Genomic DNA, 15,437 nt, shown 5'->3' with positions numbered 1-15,437 from the left:
GTGGCATAGAAATGTACTTGCTATTGCTTTAACAGCCATGGTTCCATCAAATGGAATCCTGAGATCTGTAGTTTGTTGTGGCATCAGCACTCTCTGACAGAGAAGATGAAAAATCTCACAGAACAACAAATCCCAGAATTTCATAGCACTGAGCCATGGCAGTTAAAGCAGTGTCAAACTGCATTCAGCCTGAGTGCACTTTGCAACTACTCAGATGCCAACTGTGGATGGGCGATGTCAAGATCCCCTTTCTTCCTTCTTTAAGTTTACCTGAGTTAAAGTGGGCAGCCCTTGTTAACAAAGATACCTTCAAACAGTGAGTTGTAATCTATCCAATGCAGACTGTTTTCTGCAAAATGGGAGGACATATGGTGTGACCATTTTAAACAACAGCGGTAGTCATTTGCAGTGTTGCATGCTGCATCATTAAGAGGAAATCCCAGACTCCCTTAAAGGTAGCACAAGCCTTGAGGGAAGATGAATGGAAGGGTATGCTTTCTGTTTACAGGGGCAGAAGCTAGGAGGAACAAATGTGGCTTATGTCATCTCCTCAGTGGCCAGGACCATGTTGGGCCTATTCAGTTGGGTTTTACGTTTCTTTAAAGCCAGATGTTCCAGGAGCTCTAAATAAATGCAAAAAAAATTACTTTTCTTTCCTTAAACTAGAGATAATAATAATAACAACAACAACAACAACAACAATTTATTTATTTATTTTATAGCCTGCCCAGTCATGAGGAATCCAAGTGGGTTACAACAGTAAAAATACATTTGGAAAAAATGTTTGAAAGCTATCCCATGATAAGGCAGATTCCTGCTCATGGGAAGATTGAAAGCTCAGAACCATAATTCACGGCTCAAACATATTACACAGTTATACCCCTATTATTCCACTTTAATGGCGATGAGCCACTAGAGCTGCTAAAGGTCTCCAGAGATCGCAGAGATGTTTCTCTCCATGTGTAGGGGTGACAGATCTGGCACAGAATTTGCCTCGACTAATGTGTTTATTATTCCCAGATAGCCATGTTCAAACCTTTAATTTTGTTTACAAAGGGAGGTCAAGCCCCAGGCATTACCTCTGCACTCTCTCCCTTACTGTATTGCTAGAGAAAGGTCTGTAAAAGATCTGTAATCTAATTTGTGTGAACATGATTACAGAGTTTCAGGTTATCAGAAACCATAAGGGAGGGCATGTGAATGTGCTGAGCTAATTCAGCAAAACATGCTTACAGCTCTGTTTCAGCCTTTCCCTGTCAAGATGGGGAGGCTGGTAGTAAAGAAAGGGGATATACATCCATGGCTATATTTACTCATGTACAATAGCACCTAAATAAGGCTGTGGAGAATGTCTGAATAGGGTGCAAGTCTCTCAATCATATGAAGGGCCATATATAGTACGAATGCATGTTCAGTGTAATGTGCGAACACCTCTCATGTAGTGTTTCATACAGGATGGCTAGATCACAAACCTTTTTGGCTCTGAGGAACTGTTATTGTAGATCGTGGAGTAGGGGTGGATTTTGTTTGGAGGCAGAGCAAAAAATAGGAAAAATGAAAGAGGCTGATTTTCTAACAGAAGAAGGAAGTCTTCAGTAGACTTCAGTCTACTGCTCAGACTCAGGTAAAGAAGCAGACAATAAGAGCCCACTCTTAGGACATTATCACATGGTCCCTATTCTTGTTGCAATCACACTTGTTAAAGAAAATGGAAACATATTGGTTTGACAGCTGCAGTTATTGCACGTCTTGTCAATTGTGCGACTGAGGTTTATGTTCATCACATGCTCTTTTAGGCTCCCCCTTAACCATGCCTCCCTGTCCTTATGGCTCCTACCCAGCATTCCTTTTATTATTACTTTATTTAAAAATATTTTTACTTTTTAACACAGTTCTGGATTTCTGATTTAAACTTTTAAAAGAGAAAAAGATAAAAGAAATAGAAAAAATTAATCAGGTTGCTTAGGAATAGCAACAGGGAGTAGGGACGGGTGGAGAGGAGGTAACTGTGACACCACAGGACTGCTAATATTGCAATTGCTGCAGCAGCAAAGTTTTGCACATGAGGTCTAATGGAACTGCCACGTGATTGGTAGCATATTGATGGATTTCTCTTGTCAATGAAAAGGTACTCCATAAACACACATCAAAGACACAGTAGTTATGGGTCAGAGATGACATCATGTGATAAGCATTGCCAAAGGCACTATTTTGCAATTATAATTGCAATTTGAAAACTGTGTGTGATAATTCTGGGCAGTTGATCTACTTTCGTTCCCTCATACAACTATACATAATGGGATAGGGTTTAAGAACCTACCATTTTTTCCCATACCTTCCCACAGCCATACCATAGAGATGACAAATATCACCTACATAGATGAATCAAAGGTTGCAGGGTTGATTGTCATGTTTCAGATGATGATGATGATGATGATGATGATGATGATGATGATGATGAACAGCCCTGATTATAAATGAAGCTTATGTCTGTGAACCTGAGAACATACATTTCTAGGAACAGGCCGAAATCTGTGAGTGGCCATATTTCACCACATTTCTATGAAAGGCCATTGCACTCTGGAATAGCATTGAAAAGTGAAAATTTCTACACAAAGTCATCTCCCATAAGACAGAAGCAGCATTATTATAGCCATTGGCATGTAAATGTTTTATATAAACTCTGTTGAAAATAGTCATGTTTCCCTATCGTTTGTCTTAGGATCCATGGTTCTGTCACAGAAATAACAATGTAAAGAAAACAAGGAATATGCCAATTCTTTTTTATTTTTGTATTTGTCTGATAATAGTTTCTCTAAAATAAAATAAAATAAAGCTTATATGTGTTATGGACAAACAGTACTCTGTATTTTCAAAACATCTGAATGATCATATAAGTGCCAGATGAGGGGGGGAAAGTTACGCTAAAACTAGTCTGCATCTTCCTTCAGTCCACTCTTTGTTTTGCCTTCCAGAGCATAAATATAGTTTCCGCAGGCTGGGAAGGCACAAAGTGAATGCTCCTCATGTTGACACAACAAGACAAGCAGTAAGAAAACTGGGCAGGAGCACCATAAAAGTTTCTTCCTCCTTCCCAGTTTCCACAAAGACTCTTTGCAATCAAGGATACAAAATGACTAGCCATTCTCAGGGAATCCAGCAGCTTCTGCAGGCAGAAAAGCGTGCCAAGGACAAGCTTGAAGAAGCCAAAAAAAGTAAGTTGAATATGATGGAGTTGCATGCTTTTTGGAAAATAATGAAAATTCTTTTTGAGTTAGTTGGTTGTACAGAAATCATTTATATAGGCAGAGGCTCAACCAAAAAACTATAACATATTGGAACATAAATTGTATCAATTAACTGAACTGGTAGTATAGTTTCAGTAACTGAATTTATCTTCTCACATTTTGTTTCTAGAAATTATGTCCAACATCATGTTTACAACATGTTGATAATTTGTTTTCCAGTTGTAAAGCTTTTATATCAGAGCAGTAGTCTATCAAATATTTTGTCACACATCCTGCTCAAAATTTCTTATAATGTTCTGAGCCGTTCAGTCATTTCCAACTTACATTGATCCTAAGGTGAGCCTATCATGGGGTTTACTTCTTAAGATTTGTTCAGAAAGGGTTTTCTTTGGCTTTCTCTGAGGCTGAGAGATTGTGACTTGCTCAAACTGAACAGAGATTTGAACTCTGGTGTCCAGAGTCCCAATATGGTTGCAATTTCTTTAAGTTCTAAGAAGCTCGTATTTAAGCTATGACTACATACCTATTTCGAATCATTCTTTAATATTTGATCAGCAGCCTTTGCAAACTACCTAGTAATGATACATAAAAAGTGAAGTGTATCCTCCAGTCTTCTCAGCTGCATTTCTTCCACTGACAATAATGTCTTTAGCTGCTTCACGTGCCCTAAACCACATGTTTAAAAATCTGACTAATCTTCTCTGCATTAGGTCTTTGGTAAATATTTTATAACTGTGTGGTGTATAATAGGAATGGGCAACTGTCACAAGGCTAGCCAGATACTCAAGGGCCAATTCTGTGTTTGTGTTTGTGTGGCCTTTTGAAAAGTTTTTAAAGCTTAAAATACACAAAAGGCTTAGCAAAATGTATTTTAAAAAATTCAAAAAATCATAAGATTAATAAAATTAAATTATAAGATTAATTCTTCATTCAGTATTATGAAATTCATTAATACCCCCCCACCCAATATGAATTTTAAAAATTCTCCAATCAGACATGAACAGTTATTATTAATGTTCTATTGATATGTAAATCAACCTTAAATATATTTACATTTACTTTAATGTCGTAATGGGATTATGCAGACTGGCCATTCCAGACCGGCCTGGGAATAGAGGCGAGGTGTGACAGCCATATGATGCACACCCCAACTGTGCCCCAATGGCGGTGTGAGGCTGTGTGCCACTCTAAACAGCACATGGCGTCACAGCATTCCTCTGGCGCTGTGTTTACACAATGTAGTGCCAAAGGAGCACCTTAAAGCCATGATGCTGTGCCTATTGTGCCTTTTCCAGGGTGCAAAAAGGAGCCACTTTCTGCAGCTTTTTTTGCATCTTGGAAAGGCCAGATCAGGGCCATGGTGTGCAGTTGCCACAGCCCCAATCCAGCACAGCTGGAGGCGACTGCAGGCCACCCCTTAGGGGTGGTCTGGACAGCCTCATTTCAACTAATGTTGAAATAAAAGTTACTTAATTTTACTGATATCGGCTCTTCCGTTGACTATACTGTGTTCAGTTCCTTTTTCCCTTCATTCTACTGCATTTGTAGCAATTTGACACTCAATACCACTTGCAAACCACAGTATCAAGTTTTTAAACAATAACAATTCTGAGATGCACTGAGGGCTCCAGGGGTGCAAAAACAGATTGGGGCAGAGACGTAGCCAGGATTTTGGGAAGGAGGGGTCCAGACTAAGTGCCATCATTATAATGGGGCTTGGACGCAGCGGCGCATGCCATTCATTGTATCTAATGGAAGGGGGGTCTGGACCCCACATACCCCCCCCCCTTGGCTACGTACCTGATTGGGGGGTGGCCCATAGGTTGTTTTCTGTCTATCCATGGAATGTAGCATCAGAGACATAAGATCTTGTAAGTATTTTCATTTGCAGCAGCACATATACAATAACCATAGGCATCTGAGTGTTCTTTTATCTTTATCCAAAATTTCATCCCCTGCTGCTGTCTCTCCTTCCACTTCTCTCTCTCTCCTTACTTCTTTGGGGTCTGTTCACAGCTGCACATTTATTAGCAGATGTTATTAATATTTTTGCTAAAGAAATTGGCTTACGTTCCATGCATTGAAATTTTGCCCCAGTGTTTTATGTCACCTATGACTTTTAAAAAAAATCATTTCAGAGCAATTGGCTTCATTTTTTAATATCTAGCACAAAGGATACCTATAGTCACAATCAATGCTTTGGCAATTCTGCCACCTCCCTAGGTCTCTACTTTGAAATAAGGTATGTGAAAAGTTGGCACAAGGTAAACCCTCCATGGCACTGGCAGCCCACCAGGGTAAGGTGCCTCATCTTGCCATGTTCAGATGATGCAACCATCCCATTGCTTTGATCATGTACTACTAGTGCCCCATGGCACTCTTTCCAGATCAGGGAATGTGGCACTTAAAGCCAGGAAGCTACAAAATGATAGAGAGATCTGCATTAGAAAGAAAACAGAGGGGGGTGGTGGAAAAGGCCACCAAAGGAAATTTAAAATAAATTCTAGAGTGTTCTAAGAATACAGGAGGAAAGGGGGGATCTTCTCCATGGAGAGGAAACCCTTCAAGAATGTGGAGGAAAGCATTGCTTCCAACTGGGCTTTTGATTAATTAATAATCTGCAAGCCTGCAACACAAACAGAAACAATTTCCATGTGCACTTCAGCAAACACCAGTTCCAAGGTGATCTGTTCCAGTCAGCAGCAGTTCCCCCTGCTCAGTGTTCAGCCATCAGCAGGATTCAGTTGTAAAGCAAAACAAGGAACTGGCCCTTTCTGAACAGATAAAGACCTGGGATGTTAAACCAAAAACATGACCTTCATTTTCCTGAAAGGAGATGGTTGTGTAACCCAAACCTTTTTAAAAAGTTATAGATTTCATGATTTAAGCTTATTTGCCCTGGGGGAGGAAGAAAAGAAAAGCATTTCTAAAGCTGCATTATAAAGCTGAAATCATAGGGAATGTCCAAGAAACAGAAATGAGAATGGATGGCTCAAATTATTGCTGTCTGGCAGGGTGGGATATAGAAATAGACCCTTACAGAAATTGGAAATGTTACATTATTTTGTAATTACAACTCCCAGAGCCCTCTAGCATGATCGTGGACATACTAGCTAGGGGGTTCTGGGTGCTGTAGTTCAAAAAAGTCATTTTTCCAAGCACTGGTTCCTTCTTTGAATTCAGATGTTTGAGCACATTCATATTCTTTGAAGGGCTGCTTTTTTCATTCAATTTTGAAAACAAACTCAGCCAAATAATAAGGCCTTGGACCTTATCGCGCACACAATTTTCAACATTCTGGGGACGGAAGGAGGACGCTCGTGTGCACGCGCGCTCTGCAGAAAACAGAGTTTATCACACACAATTCAGTCCTCCAAGAGGCCCCGTTCCGTTCCCTGGCACGCACCCGTTCGCGTCCAGTCCTGACGGGCGTGATTTTTGCCTGACGGACTACCTTCCGTCGGCAAAAAATGGCACCCGTCAGGACTGGACGTGAATGGGTGTGCGCCGGGGGGCGGAATGGGGCCTCTTGGAGGACGTCTTCGTGTGCAATAAACTCCGTTTTCTGCCGGATGCACGCACACACGAGCATCCTCCTTCTTTGTGTGAGCGATAAGGTCCCTTGTCTGCACTGGCCTTGACATGTCCCCATTACCTCAAACTCCTTTCTCTTGCCACCATGGCTGTCTGCACAAGTGTCCTGCTGAAATGCCCGGTGCATCTACGCAGATCATTCGCTCAAGTCTGAACAAGGCACCCAGCAATGATGACATGGATGGGCACTTCATTCTGACCTCTTCCTAGAAGATCTTCCCAGAAGGCTGGTATAGTCTGATTCTGCTGCAGAACATGCTGGATGTTATCCAGACTGTTTGCACCAGAACTAGGATTTGGGATGTGCATCGTCTGAAAAGGATGGCACCAAGATGGTGGTGGTCATGTGGGAACAGGCCTAATAATGCAGGGAAAAGAAACAGACCAAGGGAAAGATTTAGAAACAACCACAGTCCATTCCATTCTTTCTTTTTAACCTATGGCAGTCATGTAAAGCAGGAAACTGAAGCAAGGAAACAAGCAAGTTGATAATAACCTCCCACCACTCCAAAGCCTTGTTTGGCTATAGATGACCAAACAGAGGCTGTTGTACTGTACTTCGGACACATCACAAGAAGGAAAGACTCATTGTAAAATACAATAATGCTGAGAAAGGTAGAAGGAAGTAGGAAGAGAAAAAGGCCACATGCCATATGGATGGACTCTGTTAAAGAGGTCACGGGTATGGGGTTGCAGGAATTAAGCAGAGCAGTGGAGGCCAGAGGGTTTTGGAGATGTCTCATCCATAAGGTTGCCATAAGTTGAGATTGACTCAAGGCCAATTAACAACAACAACAAATCTCTCTCTCTCTCTCTCTCTCTCTCTCTCTCTCTCATGCACGTATGCATTATTTGCAGAAGTTGTGAGGGGAAAGTGTAGATCTGTCTGTTCGTAGGTTTCCATACCCTCTCTGCAAATGTCCATGATCGGTGCTCAGTACATGCATGCTGTGGAAGATGGTGAAATGGAAAAGGAACTCATGTGATCTCGTGGATAGGGCCTGGAGTACAATCCCATTCCTCAGTGGTTATCTGAAGGAGACTTAAACCTGCCTCTTGCTCCTACCTAATGGCAATGATATACACTATCAGAGCTGGAGAAACTGACTTTTGGACTAGAAACCCCTTTGAATTCTGGGTATTATAGACCCCAAGAATAATCTTTTTCCAAGCTCTGTGGCCTATTACCACCACCTTGTCTTTCCTACCATTACTATTGTTGCTTCTCCTTCCAACACACATATCCTTAAGAAACTAATGGAAGAACACTTTGTCCCAGCTAAGGTTAACAAAGAGGAAGTAATAATGTTTAGCAAGGAGGCAGTTGTCAATAGTAAACACTGGAGCCAGTAAGAAGGGACAGGGGTGAAATGTTTTGACATGCAATCCTATGTCTGCATTCCAGCTGGAAGGTGAACTTAGAGTGTATCTAAAGTGCATGCTCTGAGATCTCTTTTGCTCTTCAGACCCCAAAAAGCATTTTTTGTTCTTCTTCATACTTTAAAAAAAAAACTTTAAAATTATTTCAGTCCACCTTTAAGAGTAGTCCCAATGAATTTGTCAGAATGATAAGGAACAAAGCAAAGCAAATACAATTACAACTTTGTTAAATAAAAGCTCAATAGAAACCAGGACAGAGCTGGGAGCTGCTCTATGCCGGCTCTTCCTGCCGTTCACTGGGGAGGCAATAGCTGTGTTGAGAGGAGACAGCAGCAGAGGAAAGTTAGGGTTTGGAAGGAGAGGGAGGACAAGTACCTTCAGCTTGCTTGTCAGAGCTTTATGTACCTCATACTGCTTCATGTTTTATTAGAGGAGTTCTGTCCTGTATCCACCTTGGCAATCCTAGTTGCAACAGATGTGAAATTATTCAATGGAACAGTGGCTTCCAGGTTACTGTAGATGCACATGATGGGAGGTTACAAACTCCAGAGCTGGATTTATATCCTTTCATTCATGTTTGCTATGTAATGCAAGGGAGAATTTATGTGAGCGTATCCTGTGGGGGGGGGGGGGGCGAGGGAGGAGATTCTTCCTGGAATGATTTTGTTAGTAGAGAAATATTTGTTATCCAGTATTGTTTGGTATCCCTATGTCCCTATGGTATGTAGAGCCGGTCATATCTCAGGCTAACCCTACTCACCGTCACCTGCAAACCATATTCCAGCTCAGAAGGCACTGAACCCAAATTCATATCCCTGCCACCACCTCTTGTGTGAGGAGAGCCACACATCTGGTATGAATCAAGGTCTGCTATATCCTGACCTTTGCTGTCAGTTGTGTCCTTGAATGACCAAACAACAGGCCCTTGTTTGTGCTGCCTATTGCACAGAAAAAGTTAATATGATCCAAACCATTCATTAGTTTTGGCTTTGCCTTGAGTGAAACAGCAGGTTTAGATCTAGATTGTGTCATGAGATGCAATCAGGTATAACAGAGTTCCAGTCATATATATACACTGACAGTGGTTGAAACCATCCGCAACGCTGCAGTCCCGGTGCCAGTTTATTAATGGTGTCCAAATTCAATGAAATGGGAAACAGCAGGTTATGGGTGTGACTAGACCAATGGCATTGTGGGAAAGCTCAGAGGCTGTCATACTAGAATGACATCCAGCACTTGCTGTACATCAAGCACACCTTGCTTGATTTTGCAAGGTTAAAAACCACAGGCAATTTCAAGAGGCCAAGGTCTGGGGTAACATGGATGCATTCCTGAAATTGTTTAATGGGTTTTATTTACTTATCTTCATGTTTTGAAGACTTCTAAATTTACCACATGCACACAATTGGCCAAAGCCTAACTTTCTATGCTTACCCTTGTTGTTCTGCCATGCATCGTAGCAGTAGACGTATGGAAAAAACCATTTAATTCAAGACTGGGCCAAGGCAGTTGGCTTTCTGAAGAAAAGAATAAGATGGTACTACATTTCTATTCCATGTACCAAGACTGATCAGACTGACAGATGGTTCTTCGCTTCAATACTGATGGCTGGAGAGGCAGCACTTGAAGAGATCAGGCTAGCTTAGGAGGCTTCCAACAAGCCTCATGGCTAATGTAAGCGCGCGCACACACACACACACACACACGCACACACACACACACACTATACTTTCCAATTGTCCCAACTTGACAGGGTCAATCCTTATTAATCCTCCATCTTACTTTTTCAGCTACGTTTCAAATGCCCCAGTTTCTCTCTTCTACTCCCATTTTCCCCTGGTGAAGCTGAATTCAAAGTGCAAAAGTAGTTTGCATTAAACTCAGCAAGAGGGAGGGGAAATCCACTATTTTCTGCCCCCTTTCCCTGCAACTGCCACCTGAAGCAATTGCCTCATTCTGAGTAAATGATGGAACAAGGTTTAATTTGGCACTTAAGAAGTATGCTTTCAATATATATATATATATATATATATATATAGAGAGAGAGAGAGAGAGAGAGAGAGAGAGAGAGAGAGAGAGACTCTCTATATATATTGAATCTGTGAAGTGCTTTCACAGTTCATATAACCATTGGCTTTACAAACACATTGTGATCATAATGCCCAGATCCTTAGATTCTAATTCAGTACTGTCCCATTTACAGCTACCAACATCTGGCCTCCTGACTAGAGCCATGTTGGCAAACCTGTGGCACACGTAGCCTCTCTGGCACATGAAGCCATGTCAGAGGGCACATGGTGGCCATAGCTAGAAAGGGCGTGGAAGTGTGCATAGTCAGCCTGGTGCCTTGCCACAGCCTGGTTCTCCCATGGAAAACTGAGCTGTGACAAGGAGGGGCAGTGCACAGGTGGAAGCGCTGCCCCTTCCAGCTGGGAACCTGACCGTTCTGGGTCAAAGTTCCACCCCTTGCAGCTTGTCCCCATCCCTGATGCACCTCCTCCTCCTCTTCCTCCTCCTCCTCCCAGACTTGGATGAGTGTGTGTGTTGTGTGCCTTCAAGTCATTTCTGGCAACCCTATCACAGGGTTTTATTGGCAAGATTTGTCAGAGAAGGTTTGCCATTGCTGTCCTCAGAGGCTGAGAGAGTGTGATTTGCCAAAGGTTATCCGATGGGTTTCTGTGGCTTTATGGGGAATTGAACCCTGATCTCCCACCCAGATGACTAGTCACAACAAATCTGTTACAAGATTTTCTTAGCAAGCTTTGTTCAGAAGCTGAGAGAATGTGATTTGCCTAAGGTTACTCAGTGGGTTTCTGTTTCAAACTATTACACCACGCTGAATCTTGTTGGTCCCACCCTCTGGAAGTCTCACACCTAGCAGTCAGTGTCACCCAGTGTGGGAATGCCACTGAGTTTGGGCATTCAGTCTCTAAAAGGTTCACCATCACTGGACTAGAGTTTGACTCTGGTTATCTTACTGTGTCCCCAAAAATAATGTTCTTTGATAGACTTCAAGGGAAGGAGGAGTATTTTCTGTCCTTTCTGCATGGGCTCTTTTCCACTTTCTCTTCCTCCTGATGTTTGTTCCACCATTGCTTTGTTCTTGATCCCCTTTATAAAACACTAAATTCCATAACAGGTTTCTCTTTTTCTGACACATTTCTTGGTTTCTGTCCATCTTTCTGATGCCCATCAAAATCCCACAATTGCGCTAATGGTTTTCATGCAACACTGAGATGAAACATGATTAAAGTGCCATTATCCCATGATTAACCAGGCAAGAAACAGCAGCAAATAATTCACTGGATTTTCCCATAAATGACTTTTTGCTGTTAATTGTCTGGTTATTCCCTGGTTATTCACAGGATAATGGCTCTTGTGTAAATCTCATTTTAATTGCATTTTAATGTCAATTGTGTGATTTTCACAGTTAATCACTGTTTAAACTCTACATCCCCCCCTCCTGTGTGATAAATTCCTCAGTAAGATTGAAAGTCTTATTGGGAGTCTTACAGTGTAATTTTACATATATGGACTCTGAAGAAATCTTATTCGCAGTAACCAAGCTTTTGGCTGCAGCCTCAGACAGGTAAATAAATCTTTAGCTTGTGGCTAATACTAATAAAATCTGGATAGATTTCCTACCAAATTTGATTTCAGTTTTTGAGATGATTCTGAAGAACAATGCAAGGGATTTCTGTGGGGGGAGGTTAACTGATAAGATTACTTCTATTTCTTCTGTTCCTCTGGTTCTCAAGACAGTTTGATTGTTCTTATAGGTGTTACTCAGCATAGACTTTACTCAGTCTCTGTGGGAGCATCAGTACCAATTTAAAAGATGAGAAAGGCCCAGATTTTGTTCCTATTCTTTCAGATTTTATTTTGGAGAGCCATAGATGTTTTTGTGTGTCCCAGAATATTTTCTGTCAGTTCCCCTTACAATCAGAGACATTTTATACCACTTCTCCAAGTCAGTTTGTTTTAACCCAGTATAAAATTAGAAAGAACAGGAACAAAATCTGGAACTTTTCTATTAATCTGGATGTGCTCTGTGTCATACTAGAATACAGTGCTTCAGTCCCCACCCCACACTCTGTTTTAAGGGATTTTGAAACTGAGAGGCTATGTCAAAACTAGGGAGGTAAATTTTCACATGCTTCATGATGATAGGCAGGGACAAGTATTTTCCATAATATTCAGGAGAAAAAGAAGGTTTCTCAAGAGGGCAAATCCTTAGGCAAGGCCCGTGCTCTCAGCCTCAGGGGAAGGCAATGGCAAACCCCCTCTGAACAAACCTTATCAGAAACCTTGTCAAGAAAACCCTGCAATAGGTTTGCCTTAGAGTTGCCATAAGTCAGAAATGACATGAAGGCACAGAACAAAACCAAAAATTTACACCTTGCAAAGAGTTTCAGGAAATTTCTACCTAAATTCACACCTGTTTTCTGCACAAAAACCATGGGTTTTATAGAGACAACAGGATTTTAATGTGTAAAACAAAACAAACCTCCACATTTTCTGCACACACAAATATGTGATTTTGCATGGAAAAACTGGGTGTAACTTTGTGCAGAATTAATTCCCCGAGACTTTGTACAGTGCAAAGACTCTTCATCACTGCTATTCTTTTCACAGGAGTTTCTCAAGTGTTCCACACAAAAATCAAATAGTAATGGATACTCCTTCCACTAGACACCTTCATATTGTGCGATGATATTGCAGCTTGAATTGATGGACAGCCTGAACTGGAATCAGGCCATCCAGAAGCATATTCATTGAGTCAGCCATCTTCTGCAACTGTGTTTGCTGGAGGCTTCATAGTGGCAGTTGAATACACTGCAGTTTAGTCACATTCAATAAACCTTAACCTTGGGAAAACATGTTCTTTGGGCTCCTTATTTTAAATGAACCACAGGCCTTTAAAAGAGTTTGTACTCATCTGTACATAATCCAAAAGTTTACTGTAACATGTAGATTCTGGCAAGTGCAATTAAATCACATGGCTTGGGTGAACGGATGATACATCTCAAGACGAAATGATAGTCAATAAATCCACATAGTCCCTTGCCACATTGATTCTTCTGTGGAGATATGAGCACACGTGATCTCTCCTGGAATCCTTGCAATAAGCAAACTCAGCAAGATGAGCCATCTGTAATTTGATTTGAGGCCTCAGATGGGGGATCGATCTATGCTCCTTAAACCTACTCACTCAGATGCAGGTACTGACTTGAAACTGAGCTGCCCACCAAGCAGAAAATTTTCTGCTGGATCAGTCAGTTCTTTCCAGAGCTGTCTTGAACCAAAGATCCACTGAAAAGACTCACTTTCTTTGCATTGTGTTCTTCACTGTGCCATGCCCAGAGGACTCGCATTGTTCTATGTCACATCTGATACAGTTTCACATGTGTGGAGCAACCAGATTCAGTCCATTGAGGCATGGCAAGCTCAAGTAAAAGGGAAAATAAAAAAGAACAATTGCCTCAAGTCTCAAATGTGAGCGGTCACCAAATGTGGCTTACTTAGAATCTGAGCCTTCTCAGATGCTGTTTCACTCCATTGACTTTAGCCAAGGAATGCCAGAGTTACACCAGCAGGACAGATACAGAAATTGGGACCCATCATGTCTCATGAGAGGCTTGTGAATAAGAAACAGCAAGAAGGAGTACTGTGTGCAAAATGATTTCAATGCACTGGGCTCAGTAAGACGATTTCAATACATTGGGCTCAGCATACAGGATTTCCCGAATTAGAGACAAGATGTTTTAGTGGGGTTGAAAAAGAGATTGTTTGACAACAGTAAGGTACAGTTGATCACTGGAAGGTTAAAAAGATGGGAAAAGCTTGCCACCCATGGTCAGTAGGCAGTTACACATGGTCATTACACATGGTACATTTCTATTGTTAGTTTTGCATTTGTTGTTTTATACACATTACAAAGTCACAAATTTGCATATGCAATTTAAAAAAAAGAAGACGATAGCTTTGCAAAGTCAGTGCTACGCAGATATGTATGATTAGAAATCCCATCATCCACAGCTAGCCAGTTGGCATGCATCACATCTAGATAGTACCAAGATACAGAAGGCTGAAGTAACATAACTCATTTACGTTATTTGCTCAATAGTAGTAGTGCTTTCCCATCATACCTCACTGGCTAGTTAGGGCTGGGCATGTCATCATTCAGTATTCCACCCTCCATCACCTCAGAATCCCTTTGGTTGTTGCAGCTGGTGGGTTAAAGGGGGTATCTGCAGTCATTGCAATGGTGCCACAAGCATAAGTTGAATTGCAATATTTATAATATCATAGGTCTGGCTTAAAACATTGTAAGAACAGGATAATAAAAAATCAAAAAAGGGTCCCATTCTATTAATTACTTGATCATCTTTTATTGCTATAATTTCATTTTATTTCTTATTTTATTTTTTAAGCTCAGGTTATCTGCCAAATTGTGCTTATCCTTTCCTTATGTGTTGTCACTTTAGGTTTCATCTTATTTATTTATTTCACTATAATTAGTTATATAGCAGTTAACACATTTGAAATCAATGACTTATTCATCTTTAGTCCTATGATATTGGCAGAGGATGAGCAGCATGGGTTTAGAGTCAAAAGAGGTATTTTGTATTTGGACATTCTCTTCATATCTCTTTTAACTTGAATCCAAAATGGATGTATTATAGAAGACTTGCCAAATGTGCAGACAGACTGCTGCAGACAAGTTACGTCTCCAACAGATGTACTGGCTAGTTTTTGTTTTAAAAAAAAGACTTCTTCATTTTGCTTTGTGTTAAAGTGCCAGCAATATATTAATATATTGTAGCTATAGGTCTTGCCTCATTTCAGAAGGCTCCATTCCATTTTATTTTACTAAATGTTACACCAAGCTTCCATTTCCAATGGTTTTAAAAACAATTTTCTGTTAAAAAATCATTATAATTAACTGGTCATTTGGGGACACATGTATATTGGTGCTGATGTAACACATATCATGGATTTTTCAGAATGAGAAAGTTGCATTTTCTTGCATTATTCATTTATCATTGTTTTATTATGTATTGTTTTAAATATATTGTTAGCTGTCTTTAGTCACATTATGGAGAGAAAAGCAAGATATAGATGTATAAAATTGTGTTGTTGTAGTTGTTGTTGTTGTTGTTGTTGTTATATTCCCTATGTTTTATTTGGGACTCCAAAGACTACTGCAGTTTC

At 40.7% G+C, this 15,437-nt stretch overlaps 1 protein-coding gene across 1 annotated transcript in view; it reads left to right on the top strand.

Annotated features, from left to right (window-relative positions):
* The first annotated feature begins 3,057 nt into the window (after nucleotides 1-3,057).
* The window catches only part of LOC149316908 (V-type proton ATPase subunit G 3-like), a 30,673-nt gene continuing 18,293 nt past the window's right edge, over nucleotides 3,058-15,437 (top strand). The window contains exon 1 of the mRNA XM_089518777.1: nucleotides 3,058-3,215. Coding sequence (XP_089374903.1) covers nucleotides 3,134-3,215 — 82 coding nt within the window. The 5' untranslated portion in view covers nucleotides 3,058-3,133. The remainder of the gene's footprint in view (nucleotides 3,216-15,437) is intronic.

The sequence above is a fragment of the Sceloporus occidentalis genome, unplaced genomic scaffold, assembly GCF_023333645.1.
Source record: "Sceloporus occidentalis isolate IW3139 unplaced genomic scaffold, rSceOcc1.0.p SCAF_3, whole genome shotgun sequence".
Lineage (NCBI taxonomy): Eukaryota > Metazoa > Chordata > Lepidosauria > Squamata > Phrynosomatidae > Sceloporus > Sceloporus occidentalis.
Note: the sequence above shows the minus strand (reverse complement) of the source record. Positions and strands in the feature narration are given on the sequence as shown.